The sequence below is a fragment of the Ailuropoda melanoleuca genome, chromosome 5, assembly GCF_002007445.2.
Source record: "Ailuropoda melanoleuca isolate Jingjing chromosome 5, ASM200744v2, whole genome shotgun sequence".
NCBI lineage: Eukaryota > Metazoa > Chordata > Mammalia > Carnivora > Ursidae > Ailuropoda > Ailuropoda melanoleuca.
Window position 1 is genome coordinate 42,261,800 of NC_048222.1, and position 12,840 is coordinate 42,274,639.

Genomic DNA, 12,840 nt, shown 5'->3' on the forward strand with positions numbered 1-12,840 from the left:
ATCCAGGAGCCTAGGTGCCCTCTCTACTCCATAGGCCCTCATCCAGCCCTGCCCTCCTGGAGGCGGAGGCCAGGAGGCGGTAGAGGGGACCCAGCAGCCCTCGGGCTGACGTGCAGGCCCTTGACCACACACAGCCTTTGGCCTGAGACAGGGCAGGCTGACCTCGCAGTGCTCTCTGGGGGTCCTCTCACCAAGCCTGACCGGGACACCAGCTGGGGCACTGGCCCCCACCTCCTGCTCTGACAAGGGCCCCCAAGGTAGACTTTATAAAGGCTCTCCCTCCGTGGGACACCGGGGATTGTCTGCACGCCAGCCACGGGGGCTGAGACCACGAACCCCATTCACATCCAGCCATAGACCGCAGCCACATACATGGAGACAGCCACATCCTCCCAGCAAACACAGCCCTGCACACGTGTGCAAGGAGCTGTTCACACCCATCAGCTGCACTCCCAGGAGGCCCTGAAAGAGGAGGAGGCAGGGCGGGGGATTTTTATGCATGTTTATATTTAATGAACCGCATGCAAATGAGCTGGAGAGTGCACCGCAAAAGAGTCAGCCCCCAGAGGCTCTGAGAAGAAGGCACAAAGGCTCGGCCTTCTGGGGCTGCCCTGGAGTCCGGAACAAGCGGGGGGATTGAGGGGCCTGAGGTGGGGTGTGCCCACCCACACCAGGGAGCCAGGGGCATGAGCTGGGGACGAGCTCCGGTGCCCATGCTGCTGTGGGGGGAGGGCTCCTCCGGGGAGGGGACAACTGTCCCAGTTGATGGAGTACCGCAGGGGAGGGGCTGCCTGCCTGGACAGATGGCAAGCCGCCTTCCCGCACTTGAAGCAAAGTGGATTTTAATGAAATCTCAGCCCCAGTGTAGAAGCTGGGAACCCGCGTGGGAGGGGCGCCTTCCGGGGGCTCACAGGGGGGGTTGGGGATCGGTGGGAAGGAGGGTGGGTAGGGACACTTAACCAGCCTAAAACGGGGTGTGTGTGGGGGTGCACCATAGGCCCCCTGGCCTGGCCTAGTCAGACCAGAGTTCAAGCAGTTCAGACCCCCAAAACTTGGGGAGGGGGTCCCTGAATATTTATGACACATTGAAATGTAGATTGTAGGTCTGACAGTCTTCTGAGAGGCTTGTCACCTTGGACGGATATACCACCCTCTTGGGGTGCATTGAGACGCTGCAGGAGAGCTGGGGATGGGGGTGCAGAGGAAAGGCAAAAAAAAATAAGAAAGGCCGCTGGGCACTGGTAAGCGGGGTCTAATGACTGGTGTCTCTGCTGGGTGCCACTGGACGAACTGCTTCCCCTCTCTGGACCTCCGTTCCCTATTCTGTAAACCAGGCAGCATAATACTGAGGCCTTCGATACCTTAGGGAGAGTTCATAAAAATACATCTGAAAGGAGCTGGAACAGTGGGGGAGTAGGACGGGGGAACAGCGCTGTCTCTGCCTGGCCTTTGTGGATCACCAGCCCAAGATCTCCTTGTCACAGGCTTGTGCAGGCTCTCCTCAGGCTTCTCTCTGCGTGTCCCAGCCGTATACCACCCCTTAGGGGGAGATGTTTGTTATGGTGGGAGGAAGCATCGGTGATGATGTGTCCCCCCAAGACTTTGCCCTGTGTCTGCCAGCTCCAGGAAAACTCCCAGCCCCTGTGGCAGGTGAGGTCCGGGGCTCCAGGACATGGGACTGTGACACCTCACCCCTCCCTCCTCCCCTCACCCCTCAGCAGTGTGCCTCTTCCCTACACACATCCCTATTTTTCACCAGCCATGTCGGACTTCCACGTGCATCCCCAGGCCACTGTGGGAGAGAAGGGCGGTGTGGCCCGCTTCCAGTGCCAAATCCATGGGCTTCCCAAACCCCTGATCACGTGGGAGAAGAACAGAGTCCCCATTGACACGGACAACGAGAGGTGAGCCACGCGTGGGAAGGCTGGAGGGAAGACTGAGAGGCGGGCCGCCTCTGGGTGGTGCTTCTCCAGCTGTGTTGAGATTAAGCATCCGTGTAGCTGGCAGGCTCCAGATTTGATGCTGGTGGATTTATCTGCGAGGACTGTGTGTGACTGCGGTCAAGGCTGGAATGGCGAGAGTCCCAGTGTGTGTCTGCGTCGACCACGGTGACTTTGGGACAGCGCCGTGCCTGTGATGTCAGTGTCCCTGTGGCCGATGGTGCCTGTGGTTGTGCTGGTGGCCAACTGTGCCTCCCCCCAAAACAGGTACACGCTGCTGCCCAAAGGGGTCCTGCAGATCACAGGACTTCGGGCTGAGGACAGTGGCATCTTCCACTGCGTGGCCTCGAACGTCGCCAGTGTCCGGGTCAGCCACGGGGCCAGGCTCACCGTGTCAGGTGAGGGTCTTTTGCTCTGACTAGTGCTGCCCCTAACAGCCCCCTGACTTCTCACCCTCAGATCAGTCTCTGTCCAGCTGAGCCCTGGAGACTTGTCAGCCGAGTGCACGTAGGGCACCTCCGAAGCTCACGGCTCTGTGCGCCTGGCGGGGAGGGTTCAGGAGGCATGCGGCCCGCTCTCTGGCACAGCTCAACCGACCGGGGCAGCCCCCCGTCTGCTTAGCCCCGGGGGCTCCCACTGCTAGAGGGCCCTGCAAGAGGGAGCGGTGGGATGGAGGTGTGCGAGGCCCTGGGGCCCCTAGCCTCTCCTCTCTGCCCCACAGGACCTGGTTTCTGGGCTGGATCTTGTTCCCCACTCCCTGTGTCCTGGGTTGTGGGTGGGATGAGGTGGGAAGGGTCACAGCTGAAGTGAAAACACATGGCCTCTTCCTCCCAGGCTCGGGCTCAGGGGCCTACAAGGAGCCAATGATTCTCGTGGGGCCTGAGAACCTCACCCTGACGGTGCACCAGACTGCTGTGCTTGAGTGTGTCGCCACGGGCAACCCGCAGCCCATTGTGTCCTGGAGCCGCCTGGGTGAGCCTCACCCTACAGCCCCTGCCTCTCCCACCCCTGTCCCACCCCCGGGAGGGCAGTCTCATCACCCAGCTGTGGGGGACTTTGAATCCTGTTTGTTCTCCATGGGGGTCTGTACTCTCTGGGGCCTTACGGAGGGGTAGGTTTCCCTAGCTTGGCAGGACTGGGGAGGTCGGCCTGCCCATTACATTCTCCCCGCCCCTGCGCGGATGGCTTAGCTCCCTGGGTTACCTCATCCAGTCTGGGCAGTCCTGCCTTGCTGGCATTAGGCTCTCCAGAACCCCTCAGTGGCTCTCCTTCTCCCAGGTTCTTTTCCCTCCTGCCTGTCCCTGCCCTCTACACCCTGGCTATGCTCCCCAGCAGTGCAACTCCAAACCCCTCAAAATCTCAGCCAGTTGTCACACCCTGTCTCTGGGCCCCCCAGTCTCTAGCCTAGCCCCCTAAATCCCCAGCCTAAATCCCTAGGCAGCTGAAGGAGAGAAATGAAAGGGTGCAGATGGGCCCACATTGTCTGAGCGGAAAGGTCACTAGGGGAAGGAGAGTGTGGAGGGGATGGGGTGGGGTCGCATTCACAAGGAGACTGTGCCACATTGTAGCAGCTGAGTGATCGGGGAAGGAGGGGGCAGCAGGCAGGATAATGGAGTAGATTTCACCACTTCAGCGACTGAATGGGGAGCTGTCTCCTTGCATTCTGACTGTGCTAATCTGATCCTGGGGTGGGGGGAGGGCCCAGTCCCTGGGAGAGGCTGGAAAGAGTCGCCTCACCATTAGGAGGAGCCCATAGGCACTGCAAGGACCATCTGGTCCAACATTTCCCAAAGCGTGATCTGCAGGGAGGAAAGAATGGCTTGGTGGTCTAACATCTAACAACTTTGAGAAACAGATTTAACCAGGTCCTTTTGCTGCGGGACTTCTCAGAGCCTTTATATTAAAGGGCAAGGTGACAGTCCACTAGTGGAATGAAAATTCGAGCATGGAACATTTTTCAAGAGAGACAAACCAGGCTGGGAAATGCCTCTTAACTTTCCTGAGGGGAAGGGACTTGAAGGTCGCCAGTGAATCAGTGAAAATGCTAGAATTAGAGCCCAGGTCTCTGCTGCTAGGCAAGTTTTCAGTGCTGCTCTGGCTTCCACAGTGCCCTGGTGCTTGGGAGGAAAGCTGCGGAGTGAGACTGAGGTTCCCTGGAACACTGGTGGGATGTCGAACAATATGAACCATTCCTCACTTGCCCTCTTCCACTCTTCCCCCCCCCTCCCTCCTCAGATGGCCGCCCCATTGGGGTGGAGGGCATCCAGGTGCTGGGCACCGGAAATCTCATCATCTCAGACGTGACGGTCCAGCACTCCGGCGTCTATGTCTGCGCGGCCAATAAGCCGGGCACCCGGGTGAGGAGAACAGCACAGGGCCGGCTGGTGGTGCAAGGTATGGAGCTGCCCAGCCCTACCGCCCTCTCCTCCTGCCGCATTCCTTCCTTGCTTCATCGCCAACCCTGGCCCAAGCTCAGGGCCCTGGACTCCTCTTAATCCTGGCGCCTGCCCCTCCTCAGGCCTCCAGGCCAAAAGGCAGCTCCCACCTCTCTCCCAGGAAGGCAGTGCTGAGAAGGGGAATGCATTCTTCTTATGGATGCCCTTGCCATCCCTCCCCCCACCCCCAGTCATTCCCATTTTACAATCTCCCCTGCTTCCCACAACCCTGTGCTCTTCACACGTGTCCCTCTTCCCCACGTGCCGTTTTTCCTTCACACGCATGTGGCACCTGCACGCTTACACCTGCCTGCACGCTCTCAGGTGTTTGTCATTCTCACACTCACACCTCAGCTCCTGCCACGCCAATGCGCACAGCTGGTCTCCAATGCGCGGGGCGGGGGCAAAGGGGGGGTTAGCCTCTGCGGCTGATCACGTCCTTCTGTCCATCTCCTGCGCGGGGGCTCAGCTGTCCGCATGAACTGGGCTGGGATCCCCTTCTCAGGGGCTTTCTGGGGTGGTTCCCTCCCAGAGTGCTGGGGAAGCGGGGGAGCTAAGGGAATTAGGAACGTAAATGCCTGTTTGTTTAACGTTCCATGTGCCGTTAATCTGTCCAAATGAAAGTGATGGAGCATTTCATTTCTCGGGTGTTAATGCAAGCTGGAGGCCTGGGAGTGGAGGAGGGGGGAACTGAATGTAGGGGCGAGGGGAGCTGGTACTGAGGGCTCATCCATCTCCAGTCATTACCTCCTTGGAGGTGCAGCCAAACCTATTAGCACATTTATTTATTTAACAATTTCCTGAACAGGGAGCTCAGCTTGATTGCTTTCGGATACAAATGTCAGTCTTTTAAATAGTCATTAAAATGGAGTCCTCTCCTGGGTCTGGCTCTCTGGGGCCAGTGAGGTGGGGCCTGCCCTGCCGTCCTCTCCTGAAGCCCAGGTTAGGGTGGAGGGTGGGCCCCACCTGGAGGATTCTCCAAGGGGCGGACATGTGAGTTCTCCCTGTCCCCATACCCACCCCAGCCCTTCACTCACAGCTGTCTTGTCCCCCCACCCCTCATGGCTCCTCGTGCTTCTCTCTGCCCCCCACCGCAGCCCCAGCTGAGTTTGTCCAGCACCCCCAGTCCATCTCCAGGCCAGCAGGGACCACAGCCATGTTCACCTGCCAAGCCCAGGGTGAGCCGCCCCCTCATGTCACATGGTTGAAGAACGGACAGGTGCTGGGGCCAGGAGGCCACGTCAGGCTCAGGAATAACAACAGGCATGTGTAGGGTGTGTGCTGGGGTGAGGGGGAGATGTGGGGTGAGGGGCCGGGACGAACGGCCTGCATGGGCTGTGCCCCTCCTGCCAGGAAAGAGCACTAAATTGGACCCAGAGGCTTGAGGTTGAGTTCCAGGTCTGCCGCGGACTTACTGAGAGACCTCAGACGAGTCATTTGTCTTCTGGAGGGGCTGTTCCTCCATCTCGCAAATGCGATGATCTGGCCAAATTTCAGGGATACTCCGGGAGGAGGAGGGGATCTGACGCTCTCCCCCCGACCCCTGCAGCACCCTGACAATTTCTGGAATCGGCCCTGAGGACGAGGCCATCTACCAGTGTGTGGCCGAGAACAGTGCCGGCTCCTCCCAGGCCAGCGCCAGGCTGACCGTGCTATGGGCTGAGGGGCTGCCTGGGCCCCCTCTCAATGTGCAGGCGGTCTCTGTGTCGTCCACTGAGGTCCGCGTGTCCTGGGACGAACCCCTGGTCAACACCAAGGAGATTATTGGCTATGTCCTGCACATCAGGAAGGCTGCTGGTGAGCGGGGGCTCCGTAGCCCCATCTTTTTATTCACTGTTTATCACCCCTTTCAAACCCGAGCGTCCTGACCCAACCCCTTTCCTCCCTCGTGCCCCCTGCATGCCCTCATTTCACCAGTGCTGGTAGGACGCCCCTGTGCCCCTTGCGCTGCCCTGCCCTACCCCTCGCCTCCCCAGACCCTCCGGAGCTGGAGTACCAGGAGGCGGTCAGCAAGAGCACCTTTCAGCACCTGGTGGGCGACCTTGAACCCTCCACGGCCTACAGCTTCTACGTCAAGGCCTACACCCCGAGGGGGGCCAGCTCAGCCTCTGCCCCTGTGCTGACCAGCACCCTGGGCGAAGGTGAGGCCCAGCTGCGGAGCGGACGGGCACATAGTCCAGGAATCTGAGCCAAAGAGCGCGCTCCCCACACTCCTCCACCGGGCGCCCAGGCCCGAGGCTGAGTGGGGTCTGGGTCTACTTGGAGAAAGGGGCGTCCTTTTTTCAATTCACGTAAAGGTGTCTTTGAGCAAGCAGAGGCCCTGGGTTAGAGGCCAGAGAGCTGCCAGGTTCGTGGGGCTCAGGGTCCGGGTGGAAGGTGGCCGACCCCCTCACATCTCGGCCTCCTCTGCCCGCAGCCCCCGCCCCGCCCCCGTTGTCGGTGCGGGTCCTGGGCAGCTCCTCCCTGCAGCTGCGCTGGGAGCCCTGGCCCCGGCTGGCCCAGCACGAAGGCGGCTTCAAGCTGTTCTACCGCCCAGCCAACAGGGTCTCCTTCACTGGCCCCATCCTGCTGCCCGCCACTGTCTCCTCCTACAACCTCAGCCAGCTCGGTGAGGCGGACACAGACTGCGTGTGGGGAGCTGGGCAGGGGTGCGGTGCCTGGCGCCGGGCGGTGGGGCGCAGGGGTCCCCTCTTCCCCGGCTGTGGGAGAGCTGCCGGTGGGGGCTGGGAGATCACTCAGCACAGCACTGCCTTTCCCTCAGAGCCCACAGCAGTGTACGAGGTGAAACTGCTCGCCTACAACCAGCACGGGGAGGGCAATGCCACGGTTCGCTTCGTGACTTTGAGGGGAGCATCGGAGAGGACAGGTAGGTTGGGGAGGGGTTGCTGGACTCAGATATGGAGGCCAGGCACTGGGGGGGGGGCAGGGATACAGGGAAGGTAGGAGAACGTCACAGCGCATGCAGCCCTTGAGAACATAGGCCTAGATCTGACTTTGAAGTTTGGCGGTATGACGTTCTAGCTGTGTGACCGTGGGCAAGTTACTTAACCTCTCTGAGCCCGTTTTCTCTATAAAACAGGGATAATACCTACTTTATAAAGCCGTGGTAAGGATGAAATGGTCTGTGTAAAAGTGTTATTCCCAATATCTGGCACAAAGTTAGCACTCGGTAACTGGTAAAAAGAACCACAAAAAGTGGGGCTGGGGTTCCAAAGGCAAAGGGGATGTAGACATGGAGGCGGGATCAGCCCCCAGAGGCTTGGTGTCCAAAGGGGCTTCGGGCCCGGAGAGCCACCGCTCCCAACCTGCCCCTGCCCCTAGCCCTGAGCCCACCGTGTGACTGCCGGAAGGAGGAGCCCGCCAACCAGACGTCCACCACAGGCATTGTCATTGGCATCCACATCGGGGTCACCTGCATCATCTTCTGCATCCTCTTCCTCCTGTTCGGCCAAAGGGGCAGGTGGGTCCGGGGCAGGAGGGTGGGAGTAGCCTGGAGAAGGCGTTGCTGCAGGGGAAAGCAGAGTGGGGGCTCACTGTGTCCAGCCTTCTGTTTTTGCTCCCCCCCCAGCCCTCCCCCTAATTCTTGGCTCACCCCTTAGGGTCCTCTTGTGTAAGGATGTAGAAAACCAGCTCTCCCCTCCTCAGGGCCCCCGGAGCCCAAGGGATCCTAGCATCCTGGCACTGAATGGGGCAGGACGGGGAGAGCAGGGCCGAGATAAGCAGCGTGTGGAAATGAAAGAACTGGAACAGCTGTTCCCCCCAGCTGGGGCAGTGGGGCGGCCAGACCCCAGACCCATGGTGAGTGCCCCCACCTCGAGCAAGCCTCCTGCTTCTGGCTCAGACCACCTCCCAGTCCTGCCCTCCCTTCACCTTGCTCACAAGCCTGGGTCATCAGCCTTCACCAAGCTCTAGGCACAGAACTTATGGTTGATGCTGCTCTCTGAGCGCCTGAATCAGGCAGGGTGGCCCGGAGTCCTGAGTGGGATTGGGTCCAGGGCCTGACCCTCTGGCTGGGGGCTCAGGGGCTCTGACCCTTATGCTGACGCCAGTGTGACTGGCCCTTTCCCCAGCAGGATCCGGGGGACCCTGCCCTGTGTGAGGAGACCCAGTTCTCCATGCTGCCGCTCGAGGGATTCAGCCTCCTGGAGGAGATGATGTCAGAAGCCAAGGCCCCCAGTGCAGGCCCTGTGGCCGCCCTGCCACCCCAGGACGTAGGCCCTGGCCTCCTCAGCAAAGGACAGGCTACCCGGCCTCCCACGGCACCAGCTGCCCAGCCAGCTCGCTTGGGACAGTAGCCAGTGTCTGGCAGGCTCCGGAGGGGGGCAAACCCCCCATTCTCAGGTCAAAGGCAAGATTTCTCCTGTCATGTGGGACTTGGATGGGGGTTTCCCAGCATTTCTGTCCTGACTGACCCTCAGGTGGTCAAGACCTAAAGTAGCCTCAGCAGGGACCCCCCCTAGGACCTGGAGGGGTTCCTGCAGGAGACTCTCCCTTGGACTGATGCCCCCCTCACCTCTGCCTGGTATCCACATGACTTGGAACTGAACTAATGTTTTCCTTTAAAAAAAAAAAAAAAAAGAGGAAGGTGAATTAGACTCCAAAAATACGCCCCTGCCGTGGCTGGGCCCCTGACACTGTCACCCTCCACCAACCTTGTTTTCTCAGGATGGATTTTTGCTATTTGGCTCTCGGTACCTACCTCAGCCGCAATGAATGTTCTTGGGGGAGTTGGGCCGTGGCCTCAGCACCCCCACCCCACAGAGCCCCAAATGCACTCCTACCTCAAGCCCCTGTAGGGGCACCCTCTCTCCCTCCCCATATTATTGTCCAGAGTTAAAAAAAAAAAGGAAAAAAAAAAAAGGCACTTCCCCATTTCCAGGTGTGAAAGAAAACATCTACCTCAAGGCTCGCCGGCTCTCGGCTCTCCGGGCCTGTGTTCTATCACTGGACCCTCCTCCTGGCTCCTCTTCCTGCCCGCGCAGCCCTTCTATCCTGCCCTTAGAGAGGAGGCCAGAGGCTAAGTCACCCACGGTGGGCCTCTCAGGACCTACAGAAATAAAGATGGAATTAGTCAAAGAAAATGTGAAAAAAAGCCAAAAACGAGAGGAAAATGTGTTCCTTGAAGTATACATCTCTCCAAACCAGCCAGCTTCCAGCACGCCACTGCTGCCCCAGTCTGTCTCGTCTCCCACACCAGTGCCGACCCTCTCAGCCAACTGATCCTTGACTGGGATCCCGACAACCTGCTCCCTACCCGGGCCTGAGGAGGGTGGGGTGTGGACCTGAAGCCTGCCTCCAATCCTGCCCAGACCCAGAGCCCCTGGAGCAGGCTGGCGCCTGGAATGTACTGTGTGTGTGACTGCTGTGCGTGTGAGTTCAGTCGGGAGGTTCCCTGGCAGACGGGGCCCGGCCCTGTACCCCATGGGACACAGCCGGCCAGACCCAACCCCTGGACAGTGGGACGACCACTGTCAGCAGATGTGGCTGGAAGATATTTTTATACAAGGTGTGTTTAAAGATTTATGTTCTTGTGATTTCTTGTTTTTTCTTTTCTGTTGCGGTGTTTTTTGAAATACTTAAAGTAGGAAGAAAAACAAAAAACCAAGGAAACAAAGACCTATTTTTGGTTAACTCATTTTTTTAAATAGAAGGAAAACTTTTTTTTAAGGGAAAAACAAGATAAGTGTATTCCTTAAGTATGAGATTAGACCATAAGGTCCCTGACCCCCAACCCTCTAGGGAACCCCCCCTAAAGTTTAGTTAATTAGCTGAAGGTAGAATTTGTGATGCTTTCCTAGAAGACTGGAGTCGTGTCCATGTGGACGTGGGAAAGGGCAGTCTGCCCCTTCCCGCAAATGCTGGGCCTGTGCCAGAGGCCCTCACAACTCCCACACAGTCCCCCCTCTGTCCCTGCAGTGGCCCCTCGGCAACCCCCTCATCCTGGAAACCCCTCTCCCACGGGAAGAGTGGTCTGGGGTAGGAGTGGGATAAGGAGTAGCCACCTGGCCTGACTTGACCTGACTTTTGTCACACTCATTTTGACTGAATAAAAGTCCATTGCCAAAGTGAACCTTGAGTTTTTTGGTGGCTGTGTCAGATCTTGGGCAGGGGTGGGAGTGCTGGGATTAGGGCGGCCAGTGGTGGGCCAGGCTGACCCTCACAGGGTCAGAGCCCAAAGTAACGGCAGCCCCCTGTGTAACACAGGCACCATGCATCCTGGGCCCCCACACAGAGGGAGGTTCCCTGGGTCCCCGCCACCTTTCTGGGAGATAGACAGTCTCGTTATCATCACCTCATTTTATAGACGATGAAACTGAGGATAAGAGAAGAAGGAAATGTCTAAACTGTCACACAGCCAGTTATGGCAAGACCAGTGTTTGTGTCCAGACCAGGCCACCAGGTGCCAGGGTCTATTCTGACCACTGCTCTGTACCTCCTTAGCTGGCAGTGAGGGATCTGAGACCAGTCCCTCCCATACTAAGCCAGGTACTTTTCATGCATTGTCTACCAGGAAGGACTATTTTCGTCTCCAGTCTACAGTTGAGGAATGGGACCTGGCTGAGTGACTCTTTCCAGGGCATACAGCCATAACTCATGGCCAGGCCTCTCCATTACTCCCTGTCCGCTCCTCAGTCCCTCCTGAAGCCAGGTGTCTGGAGCTGCCGAAGGTCAGGATAGGCCAAGAGAGACTTGGCTTAAAGGTGGTTGTGCTGACAAAGATCTGGAGGTCTCAGTGGGCCTCAACCCCAGTAAAGGGCAATGGTGCAATGCAACTGTTTAGAATGTCAGTGTTGCCTCTACTGTGGAAATAGAGTCCAGGCTCACCCTGGGAAGCTCTGCTGGTCTAGAGGGCTGGGCTCCATACCCAGAGGTGTACATTTTGCAAGGAGCAAACCAGGACAGTTGTTTGCAAGCTGGGCTTTTCCAGCTGTGGCAAGGGGTATGGGGGGGTGAACCTCTCTGCGGGGGAATTCCACTCTCCCTGCCTACACTCAACGAGAGCAGTTCCACTTTTATCTATCTTATATGTTGGGCTCTTCATGGGATTTTATTTGAAAACAGGGATCTGGGGGCACTGGGGTGGCTCAGTCAGTTAAGCGTCCAACTCTTGATTTCGGCTCAGGTCATGACCTCAGGGTCATGAGGGAGAAAATGGTTCTTCTCCTAAAAGAACATTTGAAAGCCCCTAGCCTGGCACTTCTGGAAGAGGCCTGCAGGTCAGGCCAGAAACAGTGATGGTGTGTGGATGCTGAACTGAGAAAAAGCAGGCTGAGGCCGCCACAGTACCCGTCCCGGGTCTCTGGGGGAAGTGGTTGACTTGCCCTGATTTTCCCAGAAAACAGCCAAGCCCAAATATCAACATAATACCTCACCTTTACACAGAACTTTGCAGGGCAGGACTTCTTCAACGACACCCGCCATCAGAGGACTGCCTGGGAAGGTGGTGGGTTTGCCATCTGGTCAAGCAGGTCCTGCAGGGGATGGGAGTAGACCAGGTGAATCCTGAGTGTTCCTGTCCCCCCCAGGAGTCCAAGAAGCTAGTACCGTCCCCAGGGAGGCATCCGGAAACATTTAGAAACCACCTCATATGACCCATGTAGATGTATGTAAATTGCACACAAATTACATGCAAATACAGGCAGGGCCTGTTCTAACAAGGCCGGACCAAGCTAAGGTTAAGGGAAGCAGGGTTCCAATTAGGAAGATTAGCAGAAATAGGCGTCAAACCTCGGAGGGGGGTGGTGGAAGGTGCCTGGCTGGAATCTGGTTCCTGATCTCAAATAGTCCAGTGGCCTCAGGCTGAAGACACCCCCCCCCAAGTCTTTGGGCAGAAAGCAGCCATGGCCTGGGCTTGCAACCGCTCCAGTTGCCTAATGCTCGGTCACAGGCCACCCCACAACTTAGTGACTTAATCTAACATTTATTTTGGTCAGACATTTGCAGTCTGGGGGCTGCTCAGCAGGACAGTTGTCTGCTTTACTGGGCATTGGCGGGGGTGGCTTGAAGCCTGGGGCTGGAATCACCTGAAGGCTTGCTGGCTCTCATGTCTGCTGGCTGATGCTGGCTGTCGGCCCCCACACCTGCACATGACCTCTCCAAGTGGCCTGGATCCTCAAAGTATGGTGGCTGGGATCCAAGGACAGGGGACTAGAGAGAGCCTGGCTGAAACAGCATCATCACGTCAAATCTAACCTCAGACATCGTGTGGTGTCACTTCCGGCACGTTCCATTCATTAGAAGCAAGTCACCACGGCCAGCCCTATTCCAGGGGAGGGGAGGTAGATTCCACTTTTTGATGAGAGTAGAGTCAACGTTATGGACACATTGTAAAACTATCACAGGACTACTTAGGGGGATAGATGAAGAACACGTGGGAGCTGGGGGCTGGGTGAGCAAGAGGACCCAGCCAGAAGGGGCTGCTGGAGGACGGGGGTGCTCCCGACTCCTACACAAGCCCTGTTTAT

The 12,840-nt window shown here is 57.8% G+C and overlaps 1 protein-coding gene across 1 annotated transcript in view; it reads left to right on the forward strand.

Annotated features, from left to right (window-relative positions):
• The window catches only part of IGDCC3 (immunoglobulin superfamily DCC subclass member 3), a 38,921-nt gene extending 29,684 nt beyond the window's left edge, over positions 1-9,237 (forward strand). Inside the window, exons 4-15 of the mRNA XM_034661702.1 lie at positions 1,760-1,904; positions 2,208-2,338; positions 2,775-2,912; positions 4,176-4,334; positions 5,473-5,638; positions 5,925-6,172; positions 6,352-6,516; positions 6,792-6,983; positions 7,137-7,241; positions 7,697-7,835; positions 7,975-8,173; positions 8,446-9,237. Coding sequence (XP_034517593.1) covers positions 1,760-1,904; positions 2,208-2,338; positions 2,775-2,912; positions 4,176-4,334; positions 5,473-5,638; positions 5,925-6,172; positions 6,352-6,516; positions 6,792-6,983; positions 7,137-7,241; positions 7,697-7,835; positions 7,975-8,173; positions 8,446-8,670 — 2,012 coding nt within the window. The 3' untranslated portion in view covers positions 8,671-9,237. The remainder of the gene's footprint in view (positions 1-1,759; positions 1,905-2,207; positions 2,339-2,774; positions 2,913-4,175; positions 4,335-5,472; positions 5,639-5,924; positions 6,173-6,351; positions 6,517-6,791; positions 6,984-7,136; positions 7,242-7,696; positions 7,836-7,974; positions 8,174-8,445) is intronic.
• The last annotated feature ends 3,603 nt before the right edge of the window (positions 9,238-12,840 follow it).